The 16,807-nt window shown below is 46.0% G+C and overlaps 1 protein-coding gene across 1 annotated transcript; it reads left to right on the top strand.

The window, feature by feature from the left end:
* Positions 1-10,003: 10,003 nt before the first annotated feature.
* PIK3IP1 (phosphoinositide-3-kinase interacting protein 1) lies at positions 10,004-16,639 on the top strand. The gene is made up of 6 exons (XM_061370635.1): positions 10,004-10,196; positions 10,328-10,444; positions 10,531-10,647; positions 12,630-12,815; positions 12,940-13,018; positions 15,045-16,639. Exons 1-6 carry the CDS (start codon positions 10,112-10,114, stop codon positions 15,250-15,252), a joined length of 792 nt encoding a protein of 263 aa, XP_061226619.1. The 5' UTR covers positions 10,004-10,111; the 3' UTR covers positions 15,253-16,639.
* Positions 16,640-16,807: the final 168 nt, after the last annotated feature.

Raw genomic sequence — 16,807 nt, 5'->3', positions numbered from 1 at the left:
TCAAAGAAAATGCTTACTAAGTTGTCATGAATCCATCGGTTGAAAGCTACTTACTTCTCAGTCTAGTGGACAGGGAAACAATTGGGCAGGAAGGGAACAGTCCTGAAATGACAGTTCTAGATCATCCTAGTGTAAACAGGAGGGATTTGCACCAACACAAGAGACTGATGCAGAGAAGTGCCAGCAGTAGTTTGGGCAGATCTTTAGCAGTAGTGTGTTTTCAGAGCTTTTTTGCTTCTTTGGGAGCATATTGTTGCATTCTGGTTAGTAATTTAATGTACGTGTGCATTCTTTATATTGTGTGCTTTGGGAAATGCCTGCTTCTCAGAGAACAGAAAACAGATCCAAACAGAAACTCATCTTCAGAAGTTCAGAGTTCAAATGGAAGTAATTAACATACCCTGAGCTGTAACCTCACTTGTTTTTAATTATTACATTTTTAATTGGATTATCAATGTATAGATGATAGTTCTCCTTTTGGGCCAGCCCTCCTTTCCTTACCATCATCTTTTGGTGGGACTGCAGTCCAGTGTTGGAGTCAGTGCACTTTTCTGCCAAGAGAAGTTCAGTTCATACAAATTTAGATAATCAGAGTTGTAGTATTTCTTTGTATTATAGGACTCCCTAAACCCCTCAACTGAGGATTAGACCCTTGTGTATTAGGTATGATGAAACATCTTCAACCATTTATAATCTAAACATTAAAGGTAGACAAGAAAAGAGTAGATGCTTGTAGGTGAATGAGTGAAATAAAACTGAAGGACTACAAACTGCTTGCATGCATGCTTAAGTGTTGTGTTGAATGTAGGGACACAGACTTATCATTAGGCTTCTTTTGTTGCCTGATTTTATCTTTATGTACTGTTAATCAACAACAAATGCAAGGTAAAGTGATTTAATGTGAATTTATTCCATACTGAGTTAAATTTCCTTGCATTTGTCATGTGTTAAATGTGTGCAAACAGACTTCTTAGTGTGGCTCACCTGATGCATGGTAATGTGGTGCGTGTGAGCTCTCAATGTGAAGTGATTTGCCCATGATGACGTGGGAAATTGATAGCAGAACCAGAAATTGAACACAGATTTTTCCTTCTCTCAATCCAGTGCCTTAACTATAGTAGGGCAAAGTATTATATGTTGGGGGGTGTGTGTGATTAATTTGTTTGGGTTTTAAAGCCTAGAAGTCTAAGATGGTGTGGACTTGGTCTTCCTACCAATCTTTTGAAGAATTGCAAATGCCCAGTCACAATTTTAGACCTGTTCGAGTGCCAGTGACTTAGGGAATATTTGTTATTTCCCATGTATTCCCTGAAATTATTGTTCCTCCCTCAACTGCTGTCAGCAGTAAGGAATGACTTGAATAGAAGAGCTGTGTAATTGAATGTCTATCTAACTCAACTAACTGAATCGATAGTATGAAAGCTAACCTAGATTTTGTAGGCTCTGTTGTAACTTTAGTGTCTTGTTTTTTCACTAAATCTTTGTTCCTAGAAACCAATATCTGAACTTATGTCTTGAGTCTGGAGTGGGGTACCACTTTCAGCTTTAATTTTTTTTAAGGTGCTTGCTTGAGGAAGTAGATGCCAAAGTAAACTTCAGAGGAATTCCAGACTTCAGTGTTGGAAGAATGAACGGAGAGCTAGAGCTCTCTTTGGGTTTCATGAGAGATAAATGGACAAAGTAAAAAAAAACAGCTACCAAAATTTTCAGTAATGAAATGGGAAAGGCTTTTCTTTATCACCCCCAAAATAACCAAATACTTTCAATTGTTCAGCATGGCAGAAACTCTGAGAGCAAGTGCCAAACAAAACCATGGAACGTGTTGGCTTTTTCAGCATTATGAACATAACAGCATTATGAGTATTTTAATGTATATTAAGCCAGCTTTGTACCGTTAACCTTTTGCCTGGGTACAGTATCTGAGTTTTAATTGAACAGAACATAAGCTCACAGTGAATCTCTGAGCTTATGCTCTCAGTCCAACCCTCAGAGACAAAACAAATGAGCAAAGAGGGGAAAAAAATCCCAATAGGAAAATTTAAAAGGGAAAACAGTTTCTGGAAGATTCCCATGTCTCCTGAGAGAGTCCCATTTTTTTATCCTGAACATCCTTTTCAAAACAAGATCCTTCAGCTGTTGTGAATGAGCCTTTGGGAACAGACTTGGCTTTTAGCCCAAACTGCTGCTCCTTGTCCCTGTCAGAAGGCAGCGTGTTCTGGAGCACTGGGCCTGGGACCCGGAGGGAGGCAGTGCTCCCTGACACATCTGCAGTGGCAGTCAGCAGCAAAAACATTGGCATAATGTCTTTCTGCCTGCTTCCTTGCCACCTTCACCCTCAGATGTGTACACTACTCAGATGTGTACAGCTCTGCAAATACCTGTGTTAGCTGTAAAACAAAGCAGAGAACTTTGCCTAAAAAAAGATAAAAAAGGGGGAAAAACCCCCAAACCACCAACCTTAAAAACAGTTAAATGACGTAACTGCAAAGTGGTGCAGAACAAGAGGAGGAACCCTGGCTGTAAAGGGTTGTGGTGATAGCTGGAATGTTTAAAGCATGTTAATGAAAAACCACAGTTGTTTGCTCTATGGTAGCAGTAACACAGCCTGTTTGTACAGAATTAACACCTTGTGTCATCTCTAGCCTCTTCCTGTGTTTTGTTCCCATCTATAAAATGAGATGATGATAACCCTTGGGTAAGACTGTTTCAAGACTTGGTTGATGTGCCAAACTGTGCTGCACAGTTGTGCTGTGAGCTCTTCTGCAAGCGTTTGGCCTCGCTGACTTCAAGTGTAATGCAAAGTTGAACAAACATTTGGCCACATTTTTCCTGAAAAGTGAGATACTTAATTTAAAGACTGCCTGGCACTGTTGATCTGCTCTCAGGGTTTATGTGAACAAAGCTTTTCCTAGGTGGCCTCTCTAATTGTACTGCAACTTGGAGACCTGGAGGTGCTCTGAACTGAGCTGTACTGAAGGAAGGAGGTAACCGGTGTCTCACTGATGTTCCGGTGACCCCCTCCCAGCTCCTGGGTTCCATGTGGACCATGGGGCACTTCATACAGCCACTGGCAGCCATAAATGCTCTTGAGCTTCCTGTAGTCACATAGTGAGCTTGGGTAAGTGTTTTTATAATCAGTCTCATGCTTGCTAATAGCTTTTTGGCTGCTGTGTCTACAAACTGGTGCCTTCTCCAGGCAATTTTTACATGCCCTCTGCAAAGTTGTCAGACTGACTGCTGGCTCTTGAAAGAATCAACCTAAGCCTTGCTCTTGGGCTCAGAATTTCTCTTCAGTACTGTTGTCATCTGAAAGTTTGCTACAATTAGTGCAAATACACAGTGTAAGAGAGAAAATAAAAGGCTGTTCTCAGATGTCCTGTAGAGTGAGCAACTGAAACTGAGTTTGGGATGACCCACTAAAACTGGCATTTTTCCCTGGCTGCACACTGTATGGAAGAGACAGTGCCTTGGAAGGGAAGGAGCAGGAAAGTTTGCCATTGGCTCTGATGAATCCCAGTCCTGCTTCTACTGAAGTTGTTGGGAATCCTCCCATTATCTTCAGTGTGAGCAAGAAAGGATCTTAGGTGAGGATGGATGACTCTTTCCCTACTTGAATGAAGTCTCTTGCTTATTTATGGGCCTGCTTCTATTGAAACCGAGCCTGTTTTAGCCTTTTTGGGTTCTTAGGGACCTGTTTGTATAAAGCAACTTACCTACCTATCTTTTTTTTTTTCTATTGTGTGTATTTTTTGTATGTTCTGTTGGAAGGTGAAGCCTCTGTAGAAGGGGATACAAAAACTGATTTTTAAATAGTAATAAACCAAAAGAGAATTAAACTCTGCAGGCTGCATGCATTCATTTCCTGGAGATGGAGAGTTGAGACCACGAGTGCACAGAGAGACAGCTTGAATTTCTCATATCTCAAACTCTTCCTTTTTTTCAGACAGTTCCTGCCTTTGCCCAGCTCCACTCAGCCCCATGAAAACCCGTAGTGCCATGGGCAGGTTGCAACACTGTGTGTATCAGGATGGCCTTATTTTGACTAGAAAATCCTTTCTAAAGCTCTGTGCTGTAAGATCTCTTAACATCTTTCTAGCATAAGGGGATGGAGTAACAAGGATTTATGTGACATTTGATGCTGTCCTCCCTGAGTACCTGGAAGGCAGTGAAAATAAAAATGAGAGTACATATAAACATGTGGTTTTGCTTCTGGCCTGCCTACATCAAGTGCTAGGTCATTAGTTAAATGCACTGTGTTATAACTCAACACCATTATATTCTAAAGAGGTAAGTGAAGTAATGGGGCAAACCTTTATTAAACCTTTGTTTCTTCCTGGTCTTTTTGCTTCCTAGTGGTGGTACCAGTTTGAGCCCTGACTTTCTGAAAGAATGGCAAACTCAAGACCAAAATAACAGCAGAGATTTGCCCTATTCTGTAAACATACTTAAGGAACAGAGTCTTTAATTTGTAAATAGATGTAAAAAAGTCCATGTGCATATATAAGATTCATGAAAAGGGCTATCTCTGCATGCCTATAGCATATGTACAACCCAAAAAGCCTTTCTACACAGGAAAGAAAAGGCAGCTTCCCAAAATAAACAGCTCCTCCCATAGCTTCCAGGCAAACACCTGTGGAGAGAGGTCTTTTACAGAAGCCATGTGCCAATGGTTTTATCTGCTTTCAGGTCAGCTAAGAAAATAAAGTCTGGAGAGGAGAGCTCTGCATTGTAAATGTCGATGAATACAGCGCTCTTGTGAGGAAACACTAGTAGCTCTACTGAAAAGGTTTGGTCTCTGCTTCTCTGCTCACATGCTGAATTACAAAGAGACCCATTACAAAATGGGGCTCTGCTCTTATGTTGATTTCAGGCCTAGTCCCAAACCCTTAAATAGATAAGAAAATTAATTTGGGGGCTTTTTTTATGCTTACAACCTCACTGCCTTCCTGTTGGCATGGGATATGGTTCACTTGCTTACAATGAATGTTTGTACTATTTAGACGTGCGTTTTCGTCAGGAATGGGACATTTTGCATATTTAAGTGCAACTCTAACCTCATGCTTTCCACAACAGAATCTAACTCTTACTTGGCTAATATTCCATGATTATTAGCCCAGAGTTTTGGTCTATCCCTTTTGTTCGTGCAGTCAGCTTCCATAGTGAGTGAGTGGTAGAAGGATACTTAATAATCCCATCCAATTCAGTGGAAGCTAATTTTGAACAGATCTCAGAAGAAAAACTTTACTTCCTTTGACTCAAATCTCCAGATGTTTTGGTGCTGCCTTTTTCATGTTTCTTGTGTGCAGATAAACGTGATTTTTAGATCAGCATTTCCTAACAAGAACACGTTGGTTTATCTGAGTGCTCAGCTTTGTTAGCTACTCCTGTGCACAACAGTGAAGTGAGGAACAAGAAAGCTACAAATGTACTTTTCTACCTTAAAAAAAACAACAACCAAACAACATAACGCTTTCTCCTGGTTTTCTTCATGGATTGATGCTTATTTGTACTTTACATCTAAGCACTACACGTGTAGAACTGGAGACCTTCCATGCATGATTCCTTCCCCTTGAATACTATACTTCATAAGGTATGTATTGCATATCTGAAGCTTACAAAGCACTTTGCAGACATTTAATCCTGTCTCTGTGACATAACTAATATTAACATGGAAAACTGAGGCAGAAGCGTACCTAAGGTCAAGCAACAAATCAGTAAAAGAATTTAGAGCGAGGCTCCTGCTCTTGATGCAGAGACCTGTGTATCTTTCACAATAGCTTCCCTTCCTCCACATGTAAAAAATGCACACTGGTTTTTGTCAAGAGCAGCCTGCATGTGTAGCAAAAATACATCAGCAAGGCAAGTGGGAGCTGACACATCTTTGTACCTCATTCCTAACATTATTGCTACAGCTTTATGATACCTTGCTAGGAGACACACTCCCTAATAGCAGAGAAAAGCAGTGTCCGATCCAGATACCAAGTTCAGAAGGCAGTGGAGAGAGCTAAGGGCCAGGATCCAAGCTGAGCCCCTTACTACAGGGAATGGTGGAAATGCACTGGGCAGTTTGTGACCAAACGAACACAGAAATGTTGCTGTTAGAGGCCTCAGCGTGTGAAATTTCTTAAATCAGTGATTGCCAAGAGTATTTAGTGCTAATCTCTTAATGGGAGGAAAGCATAGCTGCAGTGCTGCTCCCCCGGTAAACAATAGAGCCCCGATTGCCCTCCTGAGGCCTCTGTCCTTTTCTTACAGCCCACACAGAACGCTCATCTGAGAAGGCACTTTGAGCGAGCAGAGCAAACTCTCTGAACCAGTCTGAACCAGTTCAAATATCACATATGGTTGTTTTGCTTCTGCAGACTTCCTTGTTAGTCGTTGGAGGCTGTGGCTGGCATTTACTTAGCAATAGCTCATGCTGTCAGATTGAAGGGGGAGGGGAAAGCCTTTCCTTGAACATGTCAGCAGGGGGATGCAAGAGTGCAATCAGAGCTTTCTCTATCGCTCCACAGACTCCTTTGTAGTGACTGTCTTGATTTTTGGTTATACTCGGCTTAGTTTCATAAACCCAACATCTGATCCTTTTGTTGCAGCCTTGATGTGGTTTTTTTTCTTCTATTCAGATTGTTTCTGGGTTAGGAATAACGTGTATTTCTTCCCAACTCCTACATCATTGCTTACAGAAGGCTTTTTACAGGTGAGACCCACAGTTATTTTCAAGATCCAGAGGCAACAAAGGAGTAAAAAACCCTGCTTTTTGGGGAGATGCAAGTACTTAATAATGCTTAGTAATATTTGATGCTTATAGTTTTTTAAGCTTTAAGCACAAATTGCTCTGATATTCTGTTCAGTCTCAGAGTGTACCATCTTTATTCTCAGACACCATAATTTATGAAGGAAGCAGAAAATGGTTCAGAAAAACTAGTTTTGAGGGGAAACTGGAAGAATTGTTTTCATTTGCCTAGAAAGAAAAAAGAGGAAGTTATGGGAACATGACATATGCCCTATTACAATGAGGGCAATGGTCAAGTTTTTCCATTTTAAGCAATCCATGTTAATTTGGCTAGGAAAGAATACTTAGATTAGAAAATTTATTTTGCTTACTCTTCCCAGTATCTTATTTGGTAAGATTAAGTAACAAAGTGTTATAATTCTTTCATAGGAAGATAGATGAACTTTTGCCCTGAAAGATCTGAATGTACTTTGTTGTGGCCAGAGGAGGGTGGGTTTGATGCTTTGAGCCCTTCTACAGCTGCAGGGCTGTGGTTGCCTCTCTTTGCACAGCATGCTGTGCTGTATGTTCGCTCCCTGCTTCTTCTTAAGAAAACTCTCAATACACTTTGAATTTTTCCACAGGTGAAAAAGTAGAGCAAACAAACAAGAAAGAGCAGTTGGCAGACAGGAGAGAGAAAAAGCAGACATTGTTCATTATGGAACCTGTATAAACAGCACAAAGGTACCAGCTCACAGCTGAAACTGGTTCACACTGAGTTTAGGGAGGATGCTTAATGGTTTTTATTCTTAAAAATAGCATATATATTCCCCCCTGAAGTGTTTGTGGATGTGTTGTGGTACATGTATGTGTACATACTCACAGAATTTTACATGTAAATATCTGAGGTTATAGCTGCAGAGCTATTAGTTTACTTACAGTTTAGGTAGTTATTTTAAAATCAAGTCCTAGGAAGTAATGTCAGGTTTAATCTCTAAAAGTGTAGCAAGAGCAAACCCATTCCCAAACAGCAGAAAGAGCAATTGAGCCTGCCTTTGACAGCTGCCACCTGGCATCTTATTAAACTTAACTCTGTGAAACTGGCAGGCATGAATCTTCCCTCATCTTGGAGAAAGCCAGAGATGAAAGAGAAATGATTCTGCTTAGAAGTCAGTGGTGGAAAAGGCTTTTATCTTTAGCATGATTATGGAGGTTTTTGCATTTCACCCAGATTTCCTATTGTCCTTCTGCGCACTAGAAACTCAGATTGTTTGCTGAAACTTGGCTGGGTGTAATGAGAAGTGCAAATTTCGCTTGTTACATAGCAGGAGAGAGAGCTGCAAAGGTCTGAGATTTGTTTCCACAGAGATTACTGCCCAGCCTGCAGTTCTTGGATCAGTATGTGCAGGAGGAGGTGCTTCTGTGTATGATGGCATGGAAGCATTGGTTAGTCTCATGAAATGAGCTAAAAGAAATTAATTGTACAGGTTGGCAGCCCTCTGCAAACCGTTGTTTTGGACAGGCTGTGCCTCTGGATGCATCTGTGGCCCTGCAGTTTCTGACTGCAAGGAATTTGTCCCATAAAATCTCTTATGAAGAGCTATTATAAACAGAAGGCCTGATTCAATAGCCCTTATTAAAAATTCTTGCTTACTCCAGCTAGCCTTGCTTTCACAGGGTGTAACTGGAGAGCATAAGGAATGTAGAGCTCAGTGTCTGTGCAGACAATGAGCATGACGCCATAAAGCAGACATCTTAGCTGGGGATGTCAGTCAGGACTGACACACACAGTTGTGTGTTTTTGTTTGTCTGTGGTTTTGTTCTACAACCTGGCTGGAGGGTTTTTAAATCTGGCATTATTAAACTAAATTTACCGTAGTCATAAGTAATATCGTTAAAGCATGAACCACACAAAAGGGTGAAGGCTTATGGTTTCATGTTCAGTGGTAGTGCTGCTTAATTGACCTGTTTTCCTCGTTTCCCCTCTGTCATGCTGGTACATCTGGCTTTTTGTGGCTCTCTTGTGGACTGGATGCAGCAGGGATAAAGTAAATGTGACCTGGGACGAAAAGGGCAAAAGCTGTGTTGGATCAGCATCTTGAGCTTGCTCGTCAGACCTGTAGCAGCCTGACAGAGAGTATTGCCAGCATGGAAACATCTGGGAGTGGGAAAGAAGGACTGCTGCTCCTGCCCTGCAAAGCGATTCATCATACACTGAATACAACATGCAGCTTTTTGGCATTTAAACACTTTTTATGTGTTCCGTGGTTTCCAGGTGATTTCAAAGCACTTTGGAAGAAGGGGGCTGCCCTGTCTTCTTCTGAGGAAGGTGGTTTGGGTTGGACTTTATGAAACAGGAAGGGAAAGCGCAAAGAAGGGAGGCCGGCAGATCGGCCAAGGTCAGCAGGAATTCTGTGGGAAAGCCAGAAATAGCACTGTGCTGCAGGCCTGTGACTTGTCTACAAACCTATCAGTTGGCCCAGGCCACCTTTGAGGGCTCGTGGTCCAACCGAGCCAAGCATTCAGCAGCTTGTTTTGCACTGGTGTAAACCAGAAACATTGCTGGTGACTCCAGATGTGTGCACAGCCACTTCCAAACACCTCTGCCTGCTTGGAGACAAAACTATCTGTTGTTAACAATTTGAAATGTCTGCAGAGAGTCTTTATCACGGTAGCTGGATGCCTGCAATATAATCACTGTAAAGCATTTTGGGGCTCTTAAAACAGTATGTGGAGTCAAAGGAAATCAAATCGATCAGCAGAGGTAAGGCTGTAAACCTTAAATGTGGAGGTGCACGGCTTCCGTGGTAGCATGTAGCCCCCCCACTCACGGCCTCTCTCTATAGAGCTGAGGAAACCAAAAGGGAGAATCGGGGCAGGAGAATCTGGTCCTCCGGGGTGGCTCTCTAGGGGAGACAAGACAGCGATTTTAGGTCCCTGAAGACAAACGCCCTGCCACAGTCGGCGGTTCAAGTCCAGCTCTGTGTCGGGAGCCTCGTCTCCTGGCCCACGAATCCCCTTTGGCTATCGGGGACAGGGCTGGGGGAGCGTTTCCCCGTGATTCCCCCGAGCCAGAGGACCCCGCGGTACCGAGCACCCATCGCTGCGCTCGGTCCCGGCGGGACGGGGAACCCCTGCGGAGGTGAAGGAGCAGCGGCACATTCCCGGCCGCCCCTTTCCCCTCCCGGGGCTTCCCCGACGGGGCCGGGTGTTGCCCGGGGGCGGGCGGCGGCAGCGTTAGGACCCGGCGGCGGCTGCGGGGCGGGGGGGGGGAAGCGCAGCCCGGCGGTTGTTTACCGGGGAGGGGAGCGGCGCGGCGCGGCGGGGCAGGTCTCGCCGCGGAGCCGAGCTGCGCGCCCGGGCTGGCGGCGGCTCCTTGCCTCCTCCGCTGCGCCGAGGATGCTGCGCGGGGGTCCGCGGCGGGCGGCGGCGCTGGGCGTTGTGCTGGTGGGCTCGCTGCTGCTGGCGGCCCGCGGCGCTGAAGGTAAGTGCAGCCCGGCCTGGCTTTGTGTGGGGGACAAAGGCCGGTCTCGGGAGGGGAGGTGTGCGGATAGCGGCCAGGGGCGGCGGGGGCTGCCCGCCTCACCCGCATGGCTTGGCCTCGTCTCTCCGCAGAGTGCCTCCGCGGCAACGGCGCGTCCTACCGAGGAAGCCAGCGAGTGGCCTCCGGTGGTGCCCCGTGCCTCAACTGGCTGGCGGTGCGGAGCGACCCCGGCGCCGCGCTCCCGGCAGGTGGGTCCGGGCAGCGGGGCGGGGGCTCGGCGGTGGGGGGGGGGATGTCGGGGCCGGGGCACTGACCACCCGCCGCCCTTCTGCAGCCGCCGAGGACCACAACAGCTGCAGGAACCCGGACGGCGACGCCGCGCCCTGGTGTTACGTCCGAGGCGCTGCCGGGGTCCCCGAGCGGCGACCCTGCGACATCGCTCCGTGCTCAGGTAGGAACGGCCCCCGCCGGCCCCTTTCCCCTCTGGCCATCCCTTAGGGCACTTCCCTCCCCCTGTCTCCTGCCGCTGGGCACTGCTTTTGTCACTAGGGTGGGGGACCCCCCTGCTCACAAACAGCCCCTGACCCTCCCCGGGAACGGAGCGTACCCGAGGATCCCCTTCCAGCTGTCTCTTGTGCGTGCACATCTGCTTCCCAGCCGTGCCTCTCTCCACTCCCAGAGCTTTTCCGTTGGTGCCAGAAAAGGTCTGTGCAGATCTTTGACCCCCCCTGCCCTCCCTTGTCACTGGTCACTGTAGGGCTCTTTAGCTGTATTGAGAAAGCTGAGCTCTGGGCATTTAGGAACTGCAGAGATGTTGGTAGGCTGTTACTGTGAGGCATGTCACTGCTGTCTAAACAAGTGTCGTGCTGCTAAACTGGTCCCAGGGTGAATTTGGATATGGGGAATAGGGACACACACAACTCGAAGAAAATGGGAGTTGAAAGGAGGACAGTAAGAAACAATCCCCCTGATGCTGGACTCCTCATGGATAGTCAGGATGGTAAACAGTTTCGCATGAGAAGAACCGTAGCTGAAGCCTGTTTCATGGAGAGGAGATGTCAGTACTGACTGAGGCCAAAGTAACCACTTGGGGTTTTTTAACTGTTCACTTATTTCTGAGTTCCTCAAGATTTACACACTCCACTGTCCCTCAGGATTGCTATCATTTGCATGTAAGCACTTCTCCCCACATACAGACCCTCCCCTTTTCTTCACTTTGCTTGGTTTTTGCCTGGTTTTCCCTAAAAATGAAGCAAAACAAATGTTCTGCCTCCAAGACCCTTACACAAAACAGTCCTGCAGCTTTGGGTTCAGGAGAGTTACCTGACCTTTCAGCCGGTACACCATTCACATGTTGAAGAGATCTGGCTTTTTATCAGGAGTGGGCACCTTTTTATTGTAGTCATGTCCTGCAGCTTCTGTGGCTGCGCAGTGCAAGAGACCCTGATTCCCTAGCTCCCCTTCTGTACTTCCATTTCACATTCCACTGAGGACTCAAAATGGCTGCAGATAGGAAATCCACATGGAGTTACTGCCAGCTGTGGGGTGAGATCCAGGTGAGGGATTTTTCAGGTGTGGGTGCATACCATGCATGGCATTTCCCAAAAGTAGGGATTTTTATTCAGGACAGGTGCTAGATACCTACTTTCCGCTGTCATAGCTTTGACTGTGCAATAGCTTCCATTTTAACTATGTCATGAAAGAAGAAACTACCTTGAAAACCTGCCAGTGCTGTAGATAAAGAATCCACGGGACTTGGAAGGAGTCTGTGCTATGAGCATCCATCCTTTTGCACCTTTGGGCTCTGGCTGAGGAGGAACTTGCTGTACTTAACACTAGTCAGTGGCTGTGCTGCTCTGATTTAGCCTGTCCATCTTGCTAGAGGAGTTTGCTACAAGGCTGCAAAGAGGGGCTGGGTAAGAAGAATGTCTTCTCACAGGGGAGAGAGACTCCCAGCTGGAGTCTCCTGTCAAACCTTCCCGTGTCAGGAAGATTGAGGCTGAAGAGAGATAAATAGGCTCCTGGGAGATTCGGGATGGAGATTCTCATAATCTTGTTCACGTCTGTTCAGCATGATTGAAGCTGCAGCCTGTATATTGATCATACACTAAATGAAGTCATTGTGCATCCCCTGGACTCATGCCCTGAACCCAGGGTTTGTTATGCTGTCTGATTTCTGTCTTATCTCTGGCAGTGCTTTGCACTCTTAGCTAAATAGGTTTGTGTGAAAGCAAAGTGGAGGGAGGGGGACATTTCTGCTCTGTTTTAGTAGGATTTCGGGCAAGAACTTAAGAGGGAACAAGAGTTTGTCAGTGTACTTTGAAGGCAGTTCAGTAATACCAGTCTAGATCTGTCCCACTCACAAGGGGTGTGTTGTTTTGAAGTACTCATCAATGCTTGGTTATTCTGTATAGCTCCTTTTCCTCTCAACAGATGCTACAGCTGCCACAGCCCCAGTCTCTACAGAAGAAGCTGGTACTTCTGAGGAGGTGGATCAGGTGTTTGAACCGGCTGATACCTTGCCCTCCCGGAGTGAGGCAGCAGCTGTGCAACCCGTCATTGGGATCAGTCAGAGAGTGCAGATGAACTCCAAAGAAAAGAAGGACTTAGGGACACTAGGTACACACCCAGAATCATGTGATGGATCCATTCCTCTAATTCTGGCAGGACAGATTTATTTTGAGGCAATGCTATAGCTGGATCTACTGTCTCTAATTTTGTCTCTTCCTTTCTTTCTTTACAGGGTACGTGCTGGGGCTGATCATGATGGTGATAATTATTGCTATTGGAGCTGGCATTGTCCTGGGATACATCTATAAGAGGTCAGTAGCTAGTCCTTTATTCAGAAGTTGGAAGCATGAGGCAGTTTAGAGCAGGAACAGGAATGTCTGAGCACCTGCAGATCACCAGATACCAGTGAAAAGGCAGGCAGTAGCATATATTGTGATATGGCACGTTGTGCAAGAGTTTCGCTTGTTGCACTGAGGAAAGAACTATTTAAGAGTTAATCCCGTTCTTCTCCATTTCACCCGTCAGCATGCTCTTCTGTCCCATGTAAAGTTTCAAACACTGCCCTCTTATTTTTTGCCTTTGTGAGCGTGTGTGCACGTGTGCTTTGATGTGGCTTTCTCAGATGCATCCAGAGGAGCTGATTTTACGTAAGAGCTGCAGAGAACAGATCCCACGTGCCCTCACAGGAAGTTTCTTTTGCGAGCAGAGAAAGAACAGTCCTTTTAGCAGGCCACCTATTCCCCTGGTTTCTCTAGCCTAGCTAGCTTTAGAAGAAAAACAATTGGCAAATTCCTTGCCACTCATGCATTGTATCCTATGAAGCTGAATATCAAGTAGCACTTCTTGTTTTTGGTCCAAGTTCATTTTACTGAAGCTCTCATATACTTTAAGGGCAGTTTTGATTCACACTTAAGTTATTATTTGTTCATCCAGGTTCACTCTGTTGGACAGGAATGCTTCTGTAGCTCAGCAGTTTGAGGTTAGTGGTAATAGCAAGCAGCTTAGTTGTAAGAGACAGGGCAGGATTAACAAATAGCAGTGAATGTCCCTGCCGCAAGTGAAGGGCCAGGCTGCCTCCTCTGGGAGGGTTTGCTCTGTATTTTGGCTGCTTGACAGCAGTCTGACACAGCCAAGCAGAAGGAGCCCTTTCCCAAGCTGGGACATGTCCTTATGTAAGTGTTTATAATAAATGCCGACAGAAAAAAAACAGAGGGAGGAGTGTTACATAAGGGGCAAAACACAGCACTGCTTGTCGAGGAATCTGATGTGAGGTGTCACTTCAGAGAACGCTGTCTCGTATGCTGGCAGGAACGCAGCCACTGCTGCACGCTTGTAGGCAGCTTTGAGAAGCAGCCAAACTGCTCATGTGCTGACAGGAAACCCCAGCAGCTCTGCCTGGTTGGGATCACAAGCTGCAGGAGAAGTGAGCAGTTCTGTCCCATTGCACTCCTGTCTTTGGTGAGAAGAAGCAATAGAGAGTGTTGGGTTTTGTCCAAATGCAGCTTTGCTTCCTCAATCCCAGAGAGCTCACGGCAGCGCTGCAGTGCGGGTTTGCTGTCTCTCTTCTTGCCTTGCTCTAAAAATTGCATGTGCAAGCTGGCAGGTTTGGGTAGGTGTGGTGAGAAACCTTTAATGGGTTTAGTAGCTTCTGATATACATAGCTTTTCTGGAGACAACATGCTATTAATGCCATCCATTCTTAAAGCAAGACAGTCTTCCTCAGTACAAATTACAGAGGTTTTGCCTTCCTTAGCAACAGGCTGAAGACTGAGGCAGGTTTGAGGAACTGGTTGTGGTACTGAGAGTTGCAGTGGCAGAAGGCAGGGCCAGCTCTGAAGTAAGCTTTACTACTTTAAGGAATGGCTTCGTTTTGTTACACACATTTGTTTGCTGCAAGAAAAAGCAGAATCTGTCACCACTTCTGATACCTGTTTCTATCAGATGAAGCAGGTTATGGAAGCTCTGTTCCACAGCAGTGGGCTCTGTGCTGTCTCACTGCTCCTCTGGGCCTGCACTGGGCAGTACTGTAGGACTATAAGGTATAAGGAAACACTTGTCAGACCCATGGTTTGAAGAACCCTGGCTTTACCATCATGATTTAGCAGTAGCAATGTCAGTGAATATGACAGTTTGAGGGAGGAACAAACTTCACCTGGCTGCTAGTTGAATGGGGTCCTCTGCTTACAGTAGAAAATGCTTCTGGCCCTTCGTATGTAACTGAAAATGTTTCTTACAGAGCAGAGTTCCTTCTTTCCTATTGTATTATGTTTATTGAGACTGCCTCCAAGCAGTGGCACCCATGCACATCTGTTTTGTTTTCTTTTGTTTTTAATCTAGGGGGAAAGACCTGAAGGAAAAGCATGAACAGAAAGTTTATGAGCGTGAAATGCAGCGTATCACACTGCCACTGTCTGCGTTCAGCAATCCAGCCTGCGAGCTTGTAGATGAGAGCACAATCGTGGTGCACACTAACCAGACACCTGTGGAGGACACGCAGGATGGTGGTGGCCCACTCATGGGGCAGGCGGGTACTCCTGGTGCCTGAGCAGCTCAGGCAGGAGCGATACAGGCTGAGCAAAGCCTCCAGCTTCCCACTGTGAGTGCGGGGGGTGCGTGTGTTCATTTCTATTTTGTTTTCTTTTTGATGAAAGCCAGATGAAGGTGATGCAGAGGGAGAGAACAATGGGCTATTCATCACGATCTGTTTGAGGGGCACCATTCAGTGCATGACCGGCTGGGGACTGGTGTGGTGGACCCTGCTGCTTCCTCCCACCTGTCTCCATGGTGTGCTAGGGAGCTGGGGGGGATGACGGGCCAGGCTCTCACGTGGTTGCAGATCCCATAGCCTGGAGCATGGTCTTGGCTTTTTCTGTTCCTTTCCTATTTAACGGTGTGCACTGTTACTTAAGTTTCAGCCTGGAACCCCAGGAGGGAGCAGTACTACAGGGACTGAGGGGAGCTTCATGTCAGGCTTAGCTTGGTAATTACACTGATTATAGTTCCTGCCTTTTTGCTTTAGTGGCTGAGAGCTGGAGACGCTGTCCAGAATCCTGCTACTGGAGCAGTTTCTTTTTCCAAGAAAGAGTTTATTTGAGGGTTGACTTTGGCCGGAAGCTGTATGTTTAGCCTAGTGTCAGTTTGGAAAAGCTCTTCTCAAGCTATTGATAAATCCAGGTCTTCCAGGGCAGAGGCCAGATCTCCATTCCCCTGTGGTGCTACGTGAACAGCCACAGTTGCAGGTATCCAGGTGGTCTGTGTCTCCTGCTCACTGACTACAGGAGACCAAAGGCCAGCAGTAGACAGTTGTGAAGAAAACAAACTGCCCTTCAGTTACCTACAGCAGGTGGAGCACTGTGGATAGATAACAGCCTCTTCCGAATTCCCTTGGCTTTCCGCAGAGCCAGCTCTGGACAGAGTGGCCAAGCAGCTATGGAGGTCACCCTGACCATGACACAGCAGCTCTTGCTCTAAAGGCAGGATACAGCAGCTGCTCTTGCAAGATCCTGAAGTTAGAGCAGGGCTCCTGGCTCAGCCTCCTTCACACACTCTCAGCTTGTGCAGCAAGACCACTTGCTTACAGAGCCTGGCATTTTGTAACAACTTTTATTAGCATTTCAGGGGGTTTGGAAGGGATGGTTGCTGCAGTGTCTCCCAGAAGGCACCAAGGCAAGGCCAGTTCAGGGAAACACCCATCCCCACCTCAGGGGATTCAAGCCATTCAAGTAAGTTTTCTAGCCATCTGCTTTATAGCTGTGGGCCTAACAGGGAGCAGCACTTGTCAGCAGGGGTTTTAGCGTTTGATTCAGAAAAGGGAAACATTTTATTTTTAAATGCCTTTGAATACCATTTCTTTGTAAAATGTTTTAAATACCTCATGAGAAGGTGCAGATTGTGCTACCTTGTATTAAAGCTTAAAAGAAAAATGCAATGTAGTGGACCTGTGTGGACTGTGGCTCATCTATACATTCCTCCAGCCAGAGCACCATCCTTTTGCTTGTTGCAGACTTCAAAGTGAGGAGAAGGTAAGACGTCATGTCAGTTTGCCATGCCCCAGGTAAATCCCTACAGGCAGTGCCTCCACTCACCAGCACTGACAAGAG

This window comes from Neopsephotus bourkii, unplaced genomic scaffold, assembly GCF_033783945.1.
Source record: "Neopsephotus bourkii isolate Nb327-2 ecotype Australia unplaced genomic scaffold, CSIRO-AGI_Nbou_v1 NB_1542, whole genome shotgun sequence".
NCBI lineage: Eukaryota > Metazoa > Chordata > Aves > Psittaciformes > Psittacidae > Neopsephotus > Neopsephotus bourkii.
This window is presented reverse-complemented; position numbering and strand designations above follow the sequence as displayed.

What these genes read in the sequence shown, in the direction of transcription:
- PIK3IP1 (XM_061370635.1), top strand. Translation starts at nt 10,112, where the DNA reads ATGCTGCGCGGGGGTCCGCGGCGGGCGGCGGCGCTGGGCGTTGTGCTG. An exon ending in GGCGGCCCGCGGCGCTGAAG is followed by an intron (nt 10,197 to 10,327) that starts GTAAGTGCAGCC and finishes GTCTCTCCGCAG; the next exon opens with AGTGCCTCCGCGGCAACGGC. An exon ending in GAAGGACTTAGGGACACTAG is followed by an intron (nt 12,816 to 12,939) that starts GTACACACCCAG and finishes CTTTCTTTACAG; the next exon opens with GGTACGTGCTGGGGCTGATC.